General features: G+C 44.9%; 1 protein-coding gene across 2 annotated transcripts; it reads right to left on the bottom strand.

The window, feature by feature from the left end:
• Positions 1-287: 287 nt before the first annotated feature.
• Positions 288-15,620, bottom strand: LOC112572022. 2 transcript variants are annotated; one of them, XM_025251519.1, is made up of 16 exons: positions 14,866-15,620; positions 11,439-11,924; positions 10,498-10,695; positions 9,995-10,105; positions 9,156-9,322; positions 8,793-8,879; positions 8,237-8,470; positions 7,432-8,004; positions 6,553-6,969; positions 6,130-6,315; positions 5,502-5,701; positions 4,820-5,014; positions 4,175-4,447; positions 3,864-4,056; positions 3,191-3,527; positions 288-2,901 (listed from the first exon to the last, which is right to left on the bottom strand). In XM_025251519.1, exons 3-16 carry the CDS (start codon positions 10,637-10,639, stop codon positions 1,865-1,867), a joined length of 4,152 nt encoding a protein of 1,383 aa, XP_025107304.1. In that variant the 5' UTR covers positions 10,640-10,695; positions 11,439-11,924; positions 14,866-15,620; the 3' UTR covers positions 288-1,864. The 2 variants fall into 2 exon arrangements, with proteins under 2 accessions (XP_025107304.1, XP_025107305.1); XM_025251520.1 differs by having other exon boundaries at positions 15,003-15,620.
• Between the last annotated feature and the right edge of the window lie 7,303 nt (positions 15,621-22,923).

Raw genomic sequence — 22,923 nt, 5'->3', positions numbered from 1 at the left:
CCCTTGGGAAATTGATACTTCATGTCATTGTCAAAATGTCTGCAACACTTTTTGTTTTAAATTACAAACGAGTAGTCGAACGAGATTTAAGGCCAATGATAATCCTGTGCATATTAGGGAAAGCTAATCTCTTCAGCACGTTTTCTTCTCTTTAAAAAAATGGTGTGATTTAGGAGCGACATTCGATGTTCGACAAAACCTCTTTCAAAAAACTGATCTTACCGCATCTACCATTCACACGCGCTTGATAGAAGAATGCATAACACAGGCATAAGAAATACTTCAAGTTGTTTTGCAATACTGTTAATGCCAATCGTCTCGTCCATAAATATCAATATGAAATATATATATACACACACATGCACACAGAAATTTCGCAACAGCTTACTCATTTTAAATAATGCATTTATAAAAAGATAAACGTGTGTCAGGCTGGGCCTAAGGGCAGAAGTCACTAAAAGTTCTTTGATGCATTATGAGGGGTGGAGGATGGGTAGGAAGCGCATTAAAAACAGGAGGGGAACGATGGAAGGTGGTGTGTCGGGTAGGGAGGGGGTAACTATATTGATGATAAAGATTATGGTCCAAGTAAGAAAACATGCAAACATTTTGTTTTATAATGCACGAAGAAATGAAGGTAGTATATGTTCGACCAGTGTACAAAACCGCACACACACACACACACAGAGAGAAAGAAAGAGACAGACACTTACACGCACAAACCTTTTGTGAAGATACATCTCTTCCACGAGCATTAATCCTTCAACCGATCAACATAGTTGTCAATAGTCAGTTGATTAGTCGGTCTGTTCGTCTTTCTCTTCAGATTTCTGACACACTCCATCCTTACTGTTTGTTCCCTGATTCTTCTTTGCGTCTTCTATGTCTGCATTTTATTACTTGTCTGCATGGTTGTTTCTCCTTCAGTCCTTCGTAATCTGTTCATGTCTCCTACTTGAGTGCACGCTCATTCGTGATCGTTATTGTGCGTTATATAAATCACATATTTATTATTAAGAAGTAATTTCCACAATAAAGGCTAAGCAGTTTCTCGTCTATATAACCACAGCTACCTCTCCGTCCTGAATGTAAGTGGCGGGTAGATCCTCGCCAGTACCGGAATCAACAGTAGACGACTGATTCGAATTGTTGGAGTTTGTTAAGACAGGCCCGCACTGGGGTGGCACGGGTGTAAGCTGGTATCCCTGAATGTACGGGAAGCTCTCACAGTCTGCTGCACCACCGCCAGTCGGCGACAATATGTCTGCCGGGGGGGTGTTTGCCGGGTAAGTCACTGGTGTCAATGCTGCCCCTTGCTGGGACATGCTGTTACTTTTTGCGATGCCAGTTGAAAACCGCGGATCTCTCAGCGTCCCAGTCCCGAGCCTCGGCCTTCTGTTAGGGGCGGTAACTCTGGGACTGGCACTAGCGAGTCGAGTGTCGTTTGTCTGCCCTTGCCATGATGGGGATAAATCCTGCTGCGGCACGATGGCATATGGCACATACACGATGCTGCACTGACCAGACCCAGCACCTGTCGGTGAAACCAAGACCGGCATTACAGTTCGGCCGGACACTTCCCCCGGATCTCGTGCAGAAGGATCCAGAGGCACTGTCGCCACCTGGTGCAGCATCTCCGGCGATGCCACTGGGCGACACGCTGCAGCGTTCTGCGACGAGTCCTTCCAGAACCTGCCTACACTAGTGACTGCATCGGCATTCGCGCATGCGCAGGTGGGGTGCTGCGCTTTGAAATGCTGTCTCGGGAGTTCGAGTTCCATTTCCGCCGTCCTTGCTGCGGTTGTCAGCAAAAAGAGCGACATCATTCCGCTCTTTAGGACTGTCAAACACAGAGCTACTAGCGTCAGACTGTGGAGAGACAGGCGAAAGTCACGAAGTGCCCTGGAGATGCGACGTCACTTCCGGCGGAAGTTGAATGTCCTTCCGTTCCCGATTTTGGGATGTTTGGCGTCTGAAGGCCAGTGCACGACCCTGCGACGGCGTGCAAGTACAGACTGCTGTTACAGCTAGGAATCGCATGCAAGTACATCCCATGCCCTAGGGCTCCACCTGCCGGTACAGGTACATATGTGACAGGGTGGGGACGACTGGCCTGGAGCGTCGTCGGTCTGGCATCTTCAGTAGGGGGAGGAAGAAGCATAGTTTGTAGGTTAGCATGCTGAGGGGAGCTTTGCCTTCTCTGCTGACCTTGGTACTGAGCTCCCAAAGCTGTCAACTGATCACGTCGAACAGGATCTGACGTATCCTGGACACCACTGCTCGTGTTGACACCCTGTTTCTGCCTGTTGATGAAATAAGCTATGAGTTGTCTGTCCAGTTCCGTCAGCTTCCCCAGTCTTTTTCCAGCGGCGGCATCGTCGCTCCAGGCCCGCGGCCTGAAGTTGTCTCTCTGTGACTTTTGACCCACTCCGAGACATTCGGAGCTGCACGAGTGATTATTATCCAGCTGGCGAGCTTCCCGAAGAGGCAGAAAGTTGGGCCTCACTGGTCGCGGTGTCGACGAGGATCTGGGCCTGCCCTGTGATTCTGTCCAAAGACCACTGACATTCTCCTCCTCCTCCTGCTGTTGTTGTTGTCGCTGTCGGGGCCACAGTTCCTGCAACCGGAAAGCTTCTGTTTGTTGCAGATTTTCAAACTGTGGGTGTTGCATCCTGCTAGGAGACTGTTGCGAGGTTTGTCCTCTCAGACTTGGCGTGGGCTCGCGGGCTGCTTGAGAATTGGTGGACGGTGAAGGAGAAGAGAGGCTGCAGCGATCGTAGTCTCCGGTCGGCAAGGGAGGTAACGGCAGGCTTACTCGCGGGGACGTGGGGGTAAAGGCCGAGTTGATCCTCCCTGGGTCTCGTCGTGACTCGAGGCCGTTGTTACCGTTGGTGTGCGCACCTGCAGAAAAAGATTGGCCAACAAACAGCGATTAATGTACTCTAAGGATCTAATTTGTTTGTGCCAATGACTAAGACCATATATATCACGACGAGTTAAGGATTGAATATATCCATGCATGCGGCATGGTTGCCTTGCCATCATATAGCTTTAGTTGCTGGCTCGGCGTAAAACACGAATTCCATCTATCTACTTCCTGTACCAAGCTACACAAGGGTAAATACAGAAAACATGAACTCGTCATCAACTGATATGAAGGGAACAGGTAAGCACCACACAAAAAGCTTACCGTTCCGTCTGCCGTACCGCCCGAAGATCTTCAGCGTCAAGACCCTGCTGCGGCGGGCCAGCAGCACACCCACGCCCAGCAACACCAGCAGCAAGATGCAGACCACGCCTAGCACTGCCACCCCGGCCACCAAAGGTCCGCTGTTGTCCTGCTTTAGCGATGTGGGCTGCGCCAAGGGGCCTGGGGTCGCCGTGACTTCTGCGTTGTTGCAGATGGCGCAGCGGTCTTTGTGGGCGCACGAGGAGATTATCGCGGACTGAGGCTGTCCCAGCTGGTTGTAGAAGACGAGGTCACCTCGTTGCACGTTCAGTCCGGTTGACGGGTCGTAGCTACCCACCTGAGGTCGTCAATGAAAATCATCACAAACAATATAAGACAATATCGCAATCAGTTAAAAAAGAAAACCAATATAAATAACTCCCCCCAAAAAATCCATTGATTTAAATACTCATCAAAAACATAATCTTTTACCACCATTCCAGTCAATAATAATATCGACCAAAAATTTTCCATATTATTTAAATTATTTCTTCAGACTACAGAATCACAATATTTACCAACCATCATCGTCCTTTTTATCCTGACATGCACATTCATTCGATGTGCTTTTCAATAGTCACCGGAAGCCATGTCGGTAGTTCGTGCTTCGGCGGAGCAAAAATCCTGCACGTACCTTGACGTAGGCATATCCGCTACTGGAAGTCTTCTGCACGTTGTACACCGTGAAGCCAGTGTTGCCGTTGCCAGAGTCCAGAAACGGCCGGAAAGTCTGGCCAGACTTGTCCCGCAGCTCCACCGTCCGTATCGCTCTCGTTAGCCCCTCGCCGTCCACTCGCGCGGCACACTCAGCAGCCGCTGTCTGGGAGCTGAAACCGGAAGTCGAACGTGACCATCAAAGAAATGGGTGTTGTATGACTATTCTGGATGTGTTCAGGCGTCTACATCAAAGGTCCGAACTAGACTGCGTGACAAAGTGACACTCGCCTCTGAGAACTGCACAGTGATCGAAGGGCGTTGACCACACTGTAGACAGAGTTGATGGTCTGAACCACCTTCTGGTCGTGGGCCAGCGTCTTCACGGTGTCAGCTAGAATACGGGCCGACTGGTTGCAGGGGCTGGGGTACTCGTTCTCGAAGCTGCCAGGTAGGTTGCACATCATCAGTGCCTCCCACATGTCACGTGTCCAAGTGTCGGTGATTGCCGAAGCAGGTGTCAGTCCCCTCAGGTAAGTCTCCATGTCCACCCCGCCGACTTCTCTAAAAGTACATCATTATTTTGATTATTTTCTTACTCTTTTCATGTTCATGTTTTCATGTCTTAAATTTACACCTCAAGCTCCTCAATGACTAATACATTAATTGGATAAATAGATAAAAGGGCATACAGTTTCATGGGCCGACAGGTTTAGACAGATGGAAAGGAAGAGAAGGAAGAGACAAAAAAGACAATCATTCAGTTAAAGTTGTAGATAAAAAAAAAAAAACCCCAAATGTAGACAACATTAATTGTCGTAAATAAAAGCTAACACCAACTGTAGACAGAGCTATCTGTCATAACAAGAAATTGCTATCTTTCTCTTGTCACTTTTTCTCAAAAGTCTCACCAACATTCTCACCCTGGGTACCTACCTGGTGGTGTCAACAGTCAACACCAGGGAGCCGCGCGCCTTCATGCCTCTCACACCCTGGAGAGTGCCCGGGCCTGTGCCCCAGGCCTCGCTGGCCAGGAAGACAAAGTTGACAGAGTAACCTTGTAGAGCATCCAAAATGTTGACAGCCGTTGGCTGAGTCACAAACGCTACAATGACCTTAACATCTTGGTTACTGCAACAAAGTAATGAGTAGATATTAGAGCAGTTTGAAGTGAGTCTGTCTCTGTGATGGTCTGATTCACCCACTAACTCACTTGTCTCCTCATATTTCGCTAGTTATTTCTGGATGGATGGATTCTCGTATCTTCCATTTGAAGTTTTTGTAGTCTGTTTCATTTTCAAGTAGATATATTTAATTAAAATTTCGATAAATACTTTGCATCAGTTATGTTGAATTATTTTTTATCAGTTCTGTTTCTTTCTCCCTTTGATACCTGTTTTGAATTTCTAGCTTATTTTGTTTGTATATGTGTGTTTTTCTTAAATGTCAGTAGACTTTTCACAACAATTTCATCGAATCATTTTTTCTCTAATTTTTCCTCTCACCCTTCGATGCATTATAAAAATTTTCACTCTGTCTTTAATATTCCATGAAGTTATATGAAACTTTCCGTAAGTGAATAGTTTCCAAAGAAAAATCACCTTGTTGAATTCCTTACCCTAAGTATCTCAGATGAGACAGCAGCTCGACTTGACTCGTACTTTCCTCCAAAGGTATAGAAGTTTCTACGCAAACACCAGCTTCTTCCGCCATTGCAATGAAACTTTGCATGCCTCGTATGCCATAGTTGTTGTTTTGATGAAAGGCCCCCAGATACGTCACATTCATCAGCTTCGCCAGGTTCAGCAGAGCGCGTGCCTGTGGGCCATTCAACTCTGAATCAGTTTTCCTTAGCTGCTAAAATTAACTCGGTGTGACGTTGGGAAATTTCTTTCTCAAAATTAACTGGAGGCTATGCGTCACTTCATCGCTAAAATTAACTGGAGGCTATACGTCACCTCACCTCTAAAATTAACTGAAGACTATACGTCACTTTACCTCTAAAATTAACTGAAGACTATACGTCACTTCACCTCTAAAATTAACTGAAGACTATACGTCACTTTACCTCTAAAATTAACTGAAGACTATACGTCACTTTACCTATAAAATTAACTCTCTGGGATACGTTATTTTTTTAAACTCTAAAATAAACTAGAGGCTATAGTGAACTCTGAACTCAAACATCAACTCTAGGCTGTCTTGAAACAACTGAGGTTGGCTACGACTGTAGTTTGCTGAATTACCTGCACAGAGTCGCTGGGCACAGTGCGGGAGAAGAAAGGGTAGCTAACTCTGTCATTAAGGTCAGCGGAAGTGGACGAGTAAGAGATCATGGGCATGCGCAAAGGCGTCAGCACGCTTAGCGAGCTCAAGGTGACAGTCGAGGACTGGGAACCGATGACGGCCACAACTTTGTCCATGTCTATTACCTGACAAGTAGGAACAAAATATCGTGAGTGACTGATGATAAGTTTGGTGCACTTATCTGTCTTCATCACAGGAGCATGGTTTCATTGATGAAAAATACCAAATATCTCGAGTGACTCTGCATGCAATTGCGAGTAATAGAGACCAATCAGGATACGTCTTTGAGAATTAATGCAAAATATATTGACAAATGTAGGACAAACACAGAACCAGTGTAACGTAAGCTATCTCGATATTACCTCCCCTGTCGAACTGGATGTCAAGTTGATCTTCTTACTAAATAACCCCGACAGCAGCGACACCGCAGTCAGCGAGTTGTAGCAGTCGTCCAGCACCAACCCTCCCACGCGCGGGTACGCCACCCCGGGTTGGTGCCCCTCGTCTGCGGCCAGCGCTTGCAGAGTCTGCAGAAAAGCTTCCAGCGCCACAACCGATGAACTCTGACCTCGGTACTGGCCGCACCGGAAGCTGGTGGGCGACTCTGGCTTGTGTATCGAATACAGGCCTAGCAGCAAAAGATCACCTGGCTGGTGGTAGAAGACCGAGGTGTCAGAGCGGCGACACTGGGTGCAGGATGTACGGCACTCCGAGGAGCCAACGTTCGTGAAGTCGGCGCTGGCGTCGATGCTAACTGAGCCGTTGGTGTACTCTCCAATCTGGCAAAAGGTAGCGGATTCGGGTGGTATGAGACAAAAGAGAGTGAACACACACCGTAAATAACAGGACACAGTAAACTACAGATTCTTGGCTCGTTATACCCCTCATAGGGAGCAATATTTTCAACGACTGGGTAAACCTCTACAAGAGAGAGAGACAGCCTTTACATTTCTTTTTAAAAAAGCAGACGATTTATTCCTGATTTATTTTTCTGTCTTGCCAAAGGACGCTTTGTGCAAAAATTGCATTTGCAGGGTAAAACACGGTGCAAGATACTATTTCCCTCAAATCTGGGTGAATCGTTTCCTATCTCGAGTTATACACCTGCAAAGAATGCTGACGTCAGGATTGTACAGATACGTTTAGGCTGTGAAGGCTTCAGCCAATAAGAGAAGAAGATTATACATTAATTGGGTGTCTACGTACAAAAGTGACAACAGGTTTTGCGACCTCTTTCATACCTTTTTCCAGGCACCGCTGCGTGCCATGCTGATGTAGTACAGCGGCATATTCGCTGCAACAAAGTCGCCGTACTCGTTCGACACCAGGACCCGGTTGTTCCGGAACTCTTCGGGCACGTAGTCGTTGTCGAAGAACTCGGAGTAGTTCAAAGCCGTGGGCTGAACACTCTGCAGCAGTCCTCCCCTGACAGCTTCCATTAGCTCCGGGCAAAGACCTCCACCTGGACACCTCAATTTGTGCGCCGTCTTCAGCAGCGCCGCCAGGCTGTAAATGGCGTCCAGGGCTGCTGGCAGGTAGTCGGAGATGTGGAATGACATTTCCACGTCACACGAGCTTGAAGCCCCGGGATCACACGGAAGTTTCTGTGCGATGTACTCCGCCAGGAGGGTGGACCAGTAGGGGTCTGGCTTCTGCGAAGAGCGGAGAAGATCGACAAAAAATCGCCGGAAGTCGCGTAGCGGAAGTGGAGCTGGGCTGATAGACAAGAAGGTGCTGGAATACTCGGTGATTCTTTTCGCTACTTCGACGGACGTGCCTACCCCGTCGCTAAACACCCAGTGGATCTGATTGAACTGAAAACACACACACAAAATAAAATGCTGAGGTACTATGTCCAATACAAACATTTTATGCCTTAGGCTTGACCGTTATCGTCTAATTACATAGAGGTTTAGCGATGATTATGATGATGATGAAAGCAGAAATACCATTAGGTGTACATATGATTTAATAAATGAGCTTGTCAGCTATGCAGAGGATCACTTTGAAGTATCCGATACAAAGATGGTTTGAAAAGTTTGTTACCTTCTGCTGGTCGTGCCACTTTGCCCGCCGGTCCTGGATCATCTGGAAGAGTCTGCGAGCCTCAAGACTCTGGCCGAAGTACACAACCCCGAGACTGTTCCCCGTGTTCACCATGTCAATCAGCAGCATCCGAACGAACACTTCCATTTGATCCTCCATGTCCGAGTCAGAATGCAAGAAGGATTGTTCTCGAAAGATGCAAATTCCGGCCTCTGCTGCTAGTCGTTTGAACTCCTGACGAGAAGAAAAATTACAATAAAAACAAACGAACAAACAAACTTTTAAAGATTTTTAAGTGAAAAGGAGAAAAGAAATCATGTTAAATGAATTAATTAATCGGTTTAAAGATAGTTTCATGCTTTGTAGTTATGCTACATCTTAATATATATTGACCTATAACGTCTACCACAACATATATAATTCTTTGTCCCACTAGGGGAAAAAAAAACACTGGTGCTAACATTTTGAGACAGCTATCTGTTAGAGTTTTTGCGAATTATTTTCTACGACCTTTATATTGACCATTACTCATTAATTGATTAGAAAATGTTCAGACCTGGAAACCTTGTGTGCCGTAGTTGTCACGTGTATACATTCCAGCCACGTAATTCCACTTGAGTCGCGTGACCATCTGGACTAGTACCTGTTAGTGACAGTGAAATAGAGAATCAAGTGCGCATGGGCATCTAGTCTTGTTGCGGTTCGTGACCAGTGAAAATACCTGTGTGTATTATTATTAATTATTATTATTATTAATTATTATTATTAATTAATTATTATTAATTTTTTCATCGCAGAGCATTCTCAGTCGGTTTAGTTTTAGCTTTACAGGACCTGACTGAAACAGGTTCAGGTGCACTGTTCTACCCAGACAACATAAACACAGTTCCACATGTCAGATAACACGTAACACACATACCTTACTCTGCATGAGGTCAGAGGGCACTGTCCTGAAAAAAGACGGGTAAAGAGAGGAGTAACTCAGCTCGGGCAAGGTCGCCGACACCCCGAACTGAGGAACGTGAGTGTCGGCTAGAAGGCTGGCAATTCGAGTGGTTGTAGGGCTGATACTTGTACCTATCACACCTGAAATTATATTGGTAATACAGTTTGTAGGGGTGACACGTACCTATTCCCCTTGACATTACACTGGTGAATAGTTCTAAAACTTTTCTGGTTTTATCATTGCATATGTATATATCTAAAGTTGTTAAAGTCTAATAGGAACTAATTAATTTTATTATGCACATAACTGATAAGATAGACTACTGCTAGCAACATTCAGACTTCCTTACCTAGACCCTTTGGACAGTTCTAGATAATAAGCTACACCCGTTCCCCTCTCCATTAAACTTGCTGCAATATTTCTTACTGCAGATTTGTGGCTGGTCTTATGTCAGTTGGATCACGTGACATGTGCTAGCAGTTCATAGTAAGTTTTAAATTTGTGGATAATGCAATGTTGACGAAAAAGTACGAACAACAAGAGAAATGAAACTGAACCCTGGTCACGCCTGACATGTCATGCCTGACCTACACAACCGTAGTCATGAAATTAGATACCTACCCGATACACGGTATACCCTGCTGAAGATAAACAACTAACAAGACAGCAGAATAACAACCTCCAATGGTTATGGTCATCGATTCCTGTGACAGTCGGTACAAAATCTTTGACATAAGGTGGTCGAGTGGACAGGCATGAGAACGATATGGACAAGGTCAGAGGTCAAAGAATGTAGGGACGCCTCGCCTCACCTGCTAAAGGTGGTCGTGCCAGCACACAGTTGTTGGGGTGAATGTTGAGCACCTCACTGACCAGTCTGGCCGCTAGAATTTCTTGACTGCAATCATCATATACCTGAAGTTCTGGGTGGAAAAAAATTCTTTATATGAGAAATAGAGGTGTGTGTGTGTGTGTGTATTTACACACTCACTGACTTTTAAAGAATTCTCTTAGACTTATGTTTTCACCTACTTCTTAATAATAATAATACCAATACAGTAGATTTTATGGCGCATTTCCTCAATTTACAGTAGGTACAATGCAAAAGGTAAAGACACAAAGTGCACACATATCGACACAAACCAAAACATATCAGCATACACACAGATCCACAGACATAAATGCAGGACAGAAAGAGAGAAAAACGCACAGAAAGCATGACACTACAGTAAGGTCCGGAAGTTGAGGCGAGATATATAAAGCGTACAAAAAAAAAAAAAAACAACAACCAAAAACAACAACAACACGATATCACCTAGGTGAATGCCTGGAATGAAGGAGTCCCCTTGAGGTGAAAGGTCGCCATTGAGCAGCTGTACCGCCCACAGCAGGGCAGCTGCGACCTGCAGGTTCACCCCAGACACCTCTCCGCACTGCCTCCCAGCGGGGGACCGCATCTCCAATATGGCGGCCACGCCCACCGCTTGTGACGTCACTCTCGACACGTTGCCACCTGTGCGACACGGATCTTGGACTGCACGTGATGTTAAAATTATCCTCCAGTCCCCCACCCCCACCCCACATACACATTTATCGATGTTATAAAAGTTAAGTACGTGGACGATGGGGTTGGAGCATCTTTCTCGACTGACATTCATCTTCTGAATTATTAGTTTTGTCTGATCTCAGTTCATTTAGTTTTGACACGCAGAAATCAAGTGTGATTACAGAAAAAAGTAGTTTGACAACAGTGTGCACACGTGAAGTTTTACCTAATAAATTCTACGATAAAAAGATAATAAGAAAGTACAGTGTATGTCTGAGAGGAGGGGTGGAGCAGAAAGAGAGAGAATGAAAAAGAGATCGAGAAACAATACGAAAAAACAGATGAAGAGAGAAACAGAGAAAAAAGAGTGAACGAGAGAAGGAGATGAAACAAAATAGAAAATAGACAAAAAGAATAAAAGATAGAAAAAGAAAAGAGATAGAGGATGGAAAATGGGGAGATAAAATGTGAGAAAAATAGAAAAGATAGGACTAGAAATAAAAACGATTGCCCTTGGGCTAATAACACTGTAAATTTCAAAACAATGAAAGAAATTAATGTGGTGCTGGGGAACAGTTCCAGTTTTACAAATCTGACCGCACTGGTTTGAAACACATTATCATTATCATCGTTGCCGTCGTCCACATCATCAAAATGTTGTTGCTTTTATCATCATCACTATCAGCACCACCACATTGACAAAAACTCACCGGAGCTTAGATAACGGGTCTGGCAGAAGCCCTCGTCATTGGTCGTGTTCGCCGCGGTCGCCAAGGCTACACACGTGCTCAAAACGACGACGAGGGTCACGTGGTATAGAAGACGCCGTGCGGGCGTCAGGCTCAGACGCTGGTCCGTGACGTCACACACCACCAACGCCTGTTCCTTCGCAGAGGAAACCGATCGGTAGCCATAGAAACCATGATGACCATCACGACACGCCGCACTCGGACCGTCCTGGTGTGTGCGTCATCGTCACAACGTCACCAACGCCTTTCATGTTGTTGCTGGCTTTGATTTTCAAAACGTCACACACGTCACAGCCCAGTCGTGAGCTCCGTCACTGTGTCCTACTTCTCGTGACTGAGTCGTGACACAGGGCTCATGCATGGTGAATGACCTGCAGGAAACCCTTTCAGTGAATCATTTACTTCCGGGGGAAGACTTCCTCTAAAAAATCTTTCGATTTCAGTCATCTGCAAAAACAAGTAAGAAAACAAGTAAGACATTTTACATCAGAACATAAATAGCAGACAAAGTTCAGCTTTTATGAAAAGAAAGATACATCTCTTGGAAGAATTTAAAATGTAGATTACAAAAGAGGTGTAAATATAAAATATTTAAAAAAATGAAAAGAACAAGCTAAGCAATAAAACAGTACAAACAACATCAAATTAAAAAACTAAGAAAACTGCAATGTATGAACATCATTAATAACAATTACATTTTATTATTATTACACAACTAGTTCAAAGCAAAGGCAAAATTAAATTCTGGTTTGGTCACAGAATGAGCGACCGTTACAATTGAGCTTTCATCATAGAGAAAATCTCTTAATTTACAAGAAGACGGATAAAAGAAAAGTAATTTCTCTCTCAAATTTTCTCTCTGATTCATCTTGCTCGTGGCTGGCCGTATATTAAATCACTACTTTTTATGACTTTTTTAAATTGAACCAGCAATAAGCGTGTTCAGTATGTCTATAAATGTTATCAGCATGTAGTTAGGCAGTTTATTACGAAGATTATTAGATTTTTATTTAAAAGCTTAACAAAAAAAACCCCACACGCACACACATTAATAACCCCTTTACAAATGCATGTATGTATAAGAGAGATCCACATACACAAAAACAAACACATGAACAAATACAAGCACACATATATACGCAAGCGCGAAACAACATGATAAAGTACACAGACACACGAATCTGCTTCCTCTGGTGTGGGGAAACGGAAATACTAAAGGTTTTCGAATTAGAGGTGAGCAGGTTCGCTACCAGTGTGGAGATCGATTTTTTCCTAGTCGACTGTAGTCGGAGATGAGCACCTGAATCTACAGATGGTTGAGGATAAGTAAAGCCGCAAGAAGAAGAAGAGATGGGCACCGCCCTCACATAAACACTGAACTTAGAAAGGTTAGGGGACGACCTTTGTCACATGTTTTGGTAGTCTCCTATTCTCTACTACTCGCACCACCTATCCCTCGAACGTCTAGTTTAGCGATTCTCTTGCGTTGCCTCCACCTATAGCCTATTATCACCTTTTTCTTTAAATTAAGTGCTCGCTTCTCCCTTCCCACTCTCTCTACCCTAACCCCCAAACACCCCCACTCTATCCTCATCCGCTTGTGGCACCTTGTCCGACAACAACAACCGAACAACTACAGCGACAACTGTCATCTTTCGTGTCACCTGATAAGGAGATTGCATGTGGCTTGAGGTTACCACAGAAACAAGAGACCCTGCGCTGCTACCTGACAGAAATGCAAGATGTGGACGAGGTCCGACAGGTAGACTTTCTTACCTGTCAGCCTGTCGTGACTGCCTACATACCAAACTTGTCGGGCAAGAATAGAGACATGCTTTTCAGACAAAGAAAAAAAAAGAGACTCTTGGCATGTTATTTACGATGTATGTATGAGTAAAAGGTTACATCTGCACGCAACTGCTTTGTGGCTGGGGGATAAGGGAGTGTGGAGGTCAGAGGTCAGAGAGAGATTCAGCACAAAACTCTGATGCTTGTGTTCTTGTGGACGTTTGTGTCTTTGAAGAAGGAGAATGGATGTTGCTCCATAAAACTGTTCAGCCATCCCCGGTCCCTCCTCTTCCCAATGAAATTGTTGAACTGTATTGAAGTTCCGATGTCCCTTGTCTAAATGAGCGATCTTACATTAGTCGTTCGGTTCAGAATAAAAGCGCTCGAAAAAAGCTCGTCTGATCGTTGGCTTTCGATTGAAACGGACTGCGAAAGACAAAACTCCAAACCACCCTTAACCCCCGATATAACCCTAACATAACACACTAACATGCTGTATTTTTTTAATCTACAGTATGTACAAGCCAGTCTACATGTCACGCGCCCCTATGTATGTAAGCTTTATACCTGTACATATGCTTTATTCTCGTGTGTGTGTGAGAGAGAGAGAGAGAGAAAGAGGGCATTTTGCGTGTAAATATGCCTTGATGAATTGCTTGTGTGTATGATATAAATCTTATCTGACAAGTCATTCATAAATCATCAACAACACGAGGTTAATATTTCTAAAAAATAATAAATAAAAATAATCCTCCTTGTTCTAAACGTCTCACAGAAGTTGTTTTTACGATATCAGCTGTACACCTGGGGGAAATACTATCTGTGGACTGTTTGCAGCTTTGTGTGGGGCGGGGGCGGGGGAGTTACATATCACTGTAGGGAGGGAGGACAGTCATGCTGTGCTGGGCAGGCCGACAGATTGTGTCATGAAGTGTTTACGAGAGACTTGTGTTTATGGTGGCTAGGAAAGCGCGGCACAATTCATGTTAAAGAAAAAAGGATCACAAGGATCTGATCCGGGAAAACTTCGTGTCACCTTGTCACTGTATGCAAGCATGACAGCGTGACGATGACCTATTTACTTCACTGAGGGGACAGGACACACACAGAGGATTCCTACTGTCACGAATAATCCCTCCCCACAAAAATAATTATATTTGAGATTGTATTATGTAAAAAGCACTTAACCCATGCGCTACTACTATATTACCCTCTCACCACCACCAACAGCTTGACATACACTCTCTCTCTCCCCCTTTATCTCTCACAGTCTCTCTCTCTCACTCACACGAATAGTCCTTTCTCTTTCACACACACAGTCCTCTCTCTCACACACACAGTCATCTCTCTTTCACACATACAGTCCTCTCGTACACACACACACTCTCACACACAGTCGTCTCTATCTCACACACACTCTCATAAACAATCTCTCTCACACACACACACAGTCGTCTCTTTCTCTCTCTCTCACACACACATGCACGATTCCATTCTATTTTTCAGGCCAAATCGACTGTAGAAACTACACCTTCTCAATCAAGAAAAGCTCTCAGAGCCTCACGAAACAAAAGGTAAGTACATAATCAGGGTACGTTACCTGTCCGAGTCGCTAGTAACTCCCACGATCACATAGCACACACCGCTGAGAACGAAAATGTCTACTTCGTCTTGTCTTCCCTAAGCTAACCTCGACATACTGGGCTTGCCACAGGTGTGTACAGTACATGTACTTACATCCGCCGACAGCCTTCACCGGTCCGCACGAGGTTCGCTAGAGAAGTCTGTTGTCTTTAGAGACATCCACCCATCCACTGGCAGCAAGAGCAGAACACAGGCTTTCCCACAGCAGGCACGCATGCGCGAACCCGGATGGCGGGTGAGTTAGCTCGGGGGCAACCGAAAAATAAAGCTGTTGACCTCTGACCCCGGAGGCAAAGCACGCATCCTGACCACATTCCGGACACGCTGGTACTGCCGAGGTTATTTCCCTTACCGTTGTAGTTTGTGTTTGTACCTGTCGTCTGCGACACCCGACATGAGTAGGATGGCTAGAGACAGTTTCCCACGGATCGCCTGGCTACCTTGAAAAAAAAGTTGTGACGGGAGGGAAGGGGAGTGGAAGGTGTCGAGAAAATGTCGAGAAAACTGGAAAATCGCTGATCGAATGCTAGCTTCAGGGTAGTGACGAGTGCGGTGCGGGTGAGTGGGTAGGTAAGGTCTATTACCTGAGCTGTCAGAGCGGACTGCGCACCTTTAGCGTCAAGGCCGGGTAGCTGTTATCAGTGAGAAAAACACTGATAACAAGGACGAAAGTTTAGCTTTCTCTAACACCCACCACCACAACAAACTTTTCACGCACAAAGAGTGCGCGCACTATATGTTGGGGGTTTTTTTTCTTGTTTTTTTTTAAGGGGGCGGGATTCCTTAACATTTCATTGATTTATATCTTTCATCGACGACACTTGACTCGACACAGAGCCGTTCCAAAAAGAAAACTGTATGAAATATAAAAAGACATATAATATCTAGTTCCGGGTTGTGGTCTGAACGCGGACGCGACTCACGATTCGGTTAAAACAAGGACACTGTATATGTACGTGTGTCTATAGATATCTATGCATGTATTATGTACATTTGTGTATGTGTGGACGTGTATATTTGTCTATGCATGCGAGTGTGTGTATGCGTATGTTTGTGTTTTTATGTGCATAAGTATCTCCATGTGTGTAAATATGTGTAGGTGTCTGTGTTGATATATAATATTGTGTGTTGTGTTCTAATCCGGATTCTGGAGATGTGACATAAAAAACATTTTAAAACAGCCAGTGCACAGGGGTGTGTAATGGAAGAACTAGCTCTGTTCCTGTGACATCAACAACGGACAAACCACCCGCTCAGGTCTGATCGAGTGTGTTGTGAAATATAACACGAAAAACCACGAGTGAACCTACATTCAATGTTGACAAACGAGAAGTATGTCATTAAAACTAAAGTGCTTATACTTAGGAGAGATCTTAAAAAAGTCTTCCTCGTTAAACACTCCATTCTCTCACCCGATCCTCCACACACACACACACGCCCACACATATTAACATACTCATAAATTCCCCGACAGCTTTAATGCCCGGGGGAACTACTTATCAAAGCCTATAGTCGAATGGTGAATGAATTAAATGTATTTGGGAACATAATTGGAATTTTTTTTTTAATGTGATTTGGATTTCTTCCACCCTCGTAGTAGCTCCCTAATTGCCCCCCCCCCCCACCTGATGTTTATTATTAGTAATAGTAGCAGCTACATCATCATCATCATCAGTTCTAGAATCTCTACAAAAGTTCAAGTCCATAGTCAACCGCCTGCTTTGAGTCAGGTTGTGTTTTCAATAGGACGTTAGTCGAGCAGGTGTAGCACCGTTTTCCTGACCTTCATGCATGGCTGTCTCTCGTCCGTCCAATCAGAAATATGTATATACAGACATACACAGACCTCCGGTCCAACCGCGGCCGTGATACAACATCCTGTTGGCAGTCGGTTACCGTGACGCAGGCTTTTTGGTGTTTGGCTTTTTGCTGGTTTCATGTGTCCTACATCCTTCGGTTCGTTTAGTAGTCTTACCTCTTAGAAAGAAGGAGCGCCGAAAGCTTTCTCTCTCTCTCTAAAAAGTGTCATTTTTATATTTAGTTTTAGGTAGTTTTATTTCTTTTCGCCGCATTCAGTCTATTTTAATGTAGGTAACATGAGCGATAAGGAAGAAGATAATGATAATGATGATGATGTCAATCTTTCTTTTCGTATCTCGTGAAAGGAGGCAGCTGGACGAGTGGACATACAAACAGACATATATTGTTATTGACACATAAGTCAGTGTGAGTTGACGGTACTTTACATTCACTTACTGAGCCGTCTGGCGTTCTTTGTGTCCGGACGGCAAACATGATTCTCTATATCACACCTGTAAGGAAGGTGCAAACGTCTGACCATTCAGACAGCTTCTCTGAACTGTTGTCTGGCGGGAGAGAGCAGGGGCCAGTTCAGTTTACTTCCAAAAGCCAGGGAAAGCCCTCAACCTCGGAAGTGTAATACAAGTTCATGCTTCAATGGCTCTGGGAGAGGAGGAGCCCGGAAGTACGGTTTCGGCCAGCTGGTAAAACAACTCCCTCTCGACTCCGGCTTGAAAACGGAACAGTTCTATAACGGAACTCCCTCCCTCACCTGTATGCAGTTAAACACTTATGTGGCCCCAGGTAGCACAAAAAGGGGGAGTGAGAGACTTCGGGGCACTCCGCGTGCGCGTTCGTAATTTTAGTTATTCAGAGGTTAAAGGTCATCGAAGGCCAGCTGTGGGTGCAGGTGCCCCACCGCCCCCACGCGAAGTTTGACCTACTAATGTAGCATGATGATCTGATTAGAGAGGGAAGGCTGGCTGTTAGGATGAACGAACGGTTAAAAGGATGGCAGGAAAATAAAAGCAGACGATGAACATTGGCGTGAGTGGTAAGAGTTAATTACATTTGGTGATGAGAATGTTCAGAATTAAACACTCGGGTCTTGATAGCGTGCACAGTCTCTCGAGCACTCATAACAGCGCTTGCACGAACGAGTACACACATACACGTTTCCACTGTTTTACACACACACGTACACATACAGTTGCACACAAAGTGGAAGGGAAGAAAATGGAAAGAGTGTTCTACTGATCTGAGACTAAGCCGCCTCCTTCTCTCCGCTTCACTTCTGATCCCTCCTTCCACCGACACCAGGCTTTGATTCATCGGACCAGACTTCTTACATCTGGTCCACGTTCCTTTTCTGTCCCTGACCTTCTTACCTGGAATGAACTGCCACTCTATATTCGCCGGGCACCTATACTGTCTCCTCCTTCAAACCTTACCTTTTTCTCCTCCCTTAGTGTGTAGGTATGCGTGCGTCCTTGTTTATGTTATTGTAGCGGGCACGATTTCTGAGAGTGCTGGTGTGTGGGAGGTTTACTTCCTTTCTTTATCACGTTGTACGACGCAAACACAAGTTCGTCAATCGAATTCTTTATTGGGATGAGGTGAAGAGGAAAGGTGAAGGGTAAGGGGTTAAGTAAAAGTATGTTGCCCTGAAATCAGAACAAGAAAGTCCCATTACAAACAAAATCTCTCTAAGCAACTTTCCCTCACATTACATTATACTCCACATGGCATTTCTAAGCATATGCAAAAATCTTTCTACAGCATTTCCCTCACATACATTATATTCCTCATGGCATTTCCCACATATATGCAAAAATCGTTCTACAGCAAATTCCTTGCATACGCCTCCTTCTCCTCAAACAAGTTAAACATAAGAATCTCACATGATATTATTCATTACACGGATTTTGCTACCCGTGGAGAGCACGTGGAGAACACGTGGTACCCTCTCTGCTACCTAAACCCATAACCTACGTATTTTCAAACTCAAGATACACAAAGACTACATCCATCGTCTTTTTCACAATATGGTTCTAGATATTTAACCACCATATTCCTAGCTAGTATCCCTTATTCATCAGCGTCGCCATAGCCTTCAAACGCTAAAGATGGGGCAGTCCTCCCCCCTCAAAGAATCGTAAAAGACATCCTACTAATACTAAATCAACCTCCACAAAATGTAACATTCTTTAGGCAAGCCTTGGCAAACGAAATACAAGGTTATTTCAATGAATAAAGGTATTTAACCAACCTGATTTAGGACAAACTTCCACTTCGACCCTCTCGTCTCGACACTCAAACAGAAAAAGGAAGTCTCAGCCGACCGGAAGTGTTTTATACCGGTCAAACTCTCGTCAAACTCCGTTACGCGAGAGTCGACATAAAAAATATAGCTCTATTTTCTTTTATAATGTGTAAATACACATGACATTTTTCTCTAAATGTCATGGGTGTTACAGTCACCCCCCTAAATAAAATGGGCGCTATTTCCCTAGAAAATGTGACCATTTCACATCGCAACCTAACAAATAAATTCGCACCCTCTACCTTCACACATCTGTTTCGACTATTGCTGGACTAGACCACTTATCCAACACTCCAGTATTTCGTGTATAGCCCAGTTTAAGCAATGTACCACTTTCGAGGGGTTTCTCTGATCCCAACCTAAAAGATTTTTTATCTCCTGTCGGACGTCGTTCAACCTTTCATTTTCGCTGGCACATCGGTGCATCAAGTTCATCCTGTCCACCGGCCTCCTATTCCTCTGGGAACGCCTAGGTAGGTTTTCAGGGCAATAAATGTCTGGAGCTGCTTCCTCCCTTGCTTCGCACATAGGGTCTGGCTGACCTCCGCGTTAGAGATGGTTCCTGGGACAAATGGAGGCGCCTCAAGGCCTCAGTGTCGGAGTGGGTGTAGCCCTATTTCCACGCTACCACTCGCGCTTCATCGTCCAATCTCCTGAGCCATCTTCCTCTTCTGACTGCTCCTTCTCACGTCTCAGAGTTTTTCCTTTGCTGACCGTTTTCCTGGTCGGCGTGTTGATATCTAACGCTCCCACAGGCAATAGGTAATTCCTGTGCAGCGTCCTCTTGTCGTGTTCCCCTCTTTCGTCCTCGACGGTGTACACTGGTAAACCCGGTGACTTTGCAACCACAACATATACTGTCTCTTCCCATTTGTCCTCGATTTTCGAACCGGCGATGCCCTAGACGCTTACTAATACACGGTCTCCCACCTCTAACTCGGCAGCATGGGCTGACTGTCGTAAACGAACCTTGTTACGGAGACCCATCTTCTCCATGTTGGTGAAAGCTTTATGGTATGCGTTAGAAAGTTCTTCCTTGAAGCTTCTGTATGTATTTCCTAGTACTTCTTTCTGCCTTCGATTTAGCTCTGTTCCAAAAGCTATATCCACTGGTAACCGTGGGTGACGGCCAAAAGAAAGATAGTATGGGCTGTACCCGTACTCTGATGAATACAACATTGTAGGCATGAACTACTGCTGGTAGGCTTCTCTTCCAACTTGCCTTCCTTTGTCATCTTCCAGACTACGTAGCATATTTCAGAAGGGTTCTATTCCACCTTTCTACTGGATTCGAACATGGATGGTAGGGGCTGGTTCTGATCTTTTCTATGCCTGCAATCTGGCAAAGCTCCTTTATGAGTTGTGCTCAAGTCACGCCCTTGATTGACAGTATGGTCTTGGGGGAATCCATACACCATGAAGAAATTCTTCCATAGAGTCCTGGCTACTGTCTTAGCGGTTTGGTCCTCCGTGCAAAACGCCGCTGCAAACTTTGTAAAGTGGTCCATCACTACAGTATGTTCTGCTTTTGGTTGTTGACCTCAATCGTCAAGTAGTCTATGGACAACAGCTCAAGAGGAAACGTGGTTATGATGTTTTCCCATCGGTGCTTTCTGGGCACTGCTCCTCTTCTGATACACCTGGGACACTTTTTAATCTTGCTTTCCAATCTTTCGCCATATACGGCCAGAAAAATCTCATGCGAAGCTGGCTTATCGCGTTGTCGAATGCGTATGGAATAAATCTTCATGGACCCTTCTAATGCTTGTCTCCGGTGCGAAAATGGTACTACTAACTGCATCTAACATCACCTTCTTCTTCCACTTTACGGTAAAGAACGCCATTTCTCATTTGCAACCGTCTTTGTTCACGAGCAACACCTTTAGCTCGAGATTACCCTGGGTCCTGAGGCAATGTGGTCAACTGCGTTCTGGTCTCCATGCTGCGAATATACAACAGCCAGATTTCTATCTGCTAACTGGAATTTCCTCCACTGATCTCTGTGAGATGGCTCAGTGCTTGCCTCCATACTTTTTTGGGTCAAAACGTCGTCGGGAATCAAGAATGGGTCATGACCATCTGTTCTACAACAGGGACGAACTCATCTTCTGTGACATCAACAGCAGGCCGTGACTTACTGCCTGGCCGGGTTTTTTTGACTGGAGGCACGATCTTCACAACTCTGTGGAATAATCACCTTGCATCTTCAAAATTGCTCTCACTGAATGGGAGTCTACTACTGTCCCGTCTGACTGTTTATCAAACTCTTAGCCTTTTTCTATAAAAATGCTATTTCTCTCTTGTTCTTTGTAGTTCTCGTCTTCTTCTGCTGGGCCTTGAGGTCTCTAGACAATGCATCAGCGTAATGTTTAACGAAAAAAATGTGTCCACTGCCTTTCTTGTACCGCAGCTGAAAATCAATATCTGGACAAAGACTTGTCTATTATACAAGGCTAACCATTGCTCGCTAGTCGATGGCTCGTTGCATCCAACTTAGCTTTTCAGAATGTAACAGAGAGGATTGTTTGTCCGTGACAACTGTAACACTAGACCCAGGAGGTAGTCACAAAACTTATCACTCATCGCCCACTTCAGGGCAAGGAATTCTCGCTTATGAGCGGGTAGTTCTGCTCAGAAGTTTTTGACCCCCTACTAGCGTAAGCGATAACCTCATCTCTCCGTCAAATCTTGGTATGATAGACTGCTTCGATTCCGGGTGCACTGGCATCGCAATGCAAAAAGAAGGCCTAGTCTTACAGCTAACCTAAGACTAAGTCACTGGTAAGGGCAATCCTTGATCTTCTGGAAGGCTTGATCTTGTTCACCCCCCACAGCCCTGTTATATCCGAGGAGAGTCTTAGCGTGACATATTCCTGCGATTTCGATTTACCTTTCGTCTTGCCCGGGACATAACCACCGTAAGATGTTCAGAGGGTTTCACTAGCTGTGAGAAGTCAGGATGAATCTGCGGTAAAACCGCAAAACCGACGAAACTCTTCACTTCCTTCACTGTCGTGGGTTTCGGCCACGACAGTGACAGCAGATATTTTTCCGGGTCAGGCGGATAATACACCCTTCAGATATTAGATGTATCCAGATGTCTAATCTCGTCGCACCAAATGTGCATTTAGCGGGATCTAATTTTAGGTTGTACTCGCAGCCTTTGCAGACGGGAGTGTCTCTTTCTAACTCATGTAATGTCTGAGCGTGAACTAGGATATCATCTAGGAAGACAAATGCAGCTCTACCAGGTTATTGTCCGAAAGAGGTACGTCTATTATTCATAACGTTGGAAGCAGGCTGGCGCATTACAAAGTCCTGTGGAGCCTGTCTCTCGTAACAGTCCAAATGGGCGTTAACGCCGAGAATTTCTAGCTTCTCGGACATGTGGGATCTGGTAATGGCTTTACAGTAGGTCTACTGGAAAAAATTTGCTGACTTAGGGGTAAGGAAAAGGTCTTCTACGTTCGGGATGCTGTACATGTCCGCCAAGTGCGACTGGTTTGCTTGCGATAGTCGACCAATACGCAGGGCCCTGATTTTCCTGACCAAAACATAGGACTGGCAAAGGGGATGTCGAGGGCCTGATATCCTCGGATCAGTATGCCCTATACCTGATGTCCGTTTTGCAGTCCTGAACAGTCTTGGTAGTGATAGCGGCTAGCGCGCTCCCGAATTCAGGCCCGTTGGAAACTTCCCTATTAACTCTGTGCCGTGTTTGCCCGGCCAATGTCAAACTCGTCTGCACAAAAGATTTTATATTCCTGAAGTTTTTGTTCAATGTTCCTCCAATCGTCGGGTAGTTGTCCAAACTGAAAGATTTTTATCTACTATTTTTCGTCAGAAGTTTGACCTTGATAGGGCTCGCACGGTCACTTACCACATCACATA

This window comes from Pomacea canaliculata, linkage group LG9 (assembly GCF_003073045.1).
Source record: "Pomacea canaliculata isolate SZHN2017 linkage group LG9, ASM307304v1, whole genome shotgun sequence".
Classification (NCBI taxonomy): domain Eukaryota; kingdom Metazoa; phylum Mollusca; class Gastropoda; order Architaenioglossa; family Ampullariidae; genus Pomacea; species Pomacea canaliculata.
Note: the sequence above shows the minus strand (reverse complement) of the source record. Positions and strands in the feature narration are given on the sequence as shown.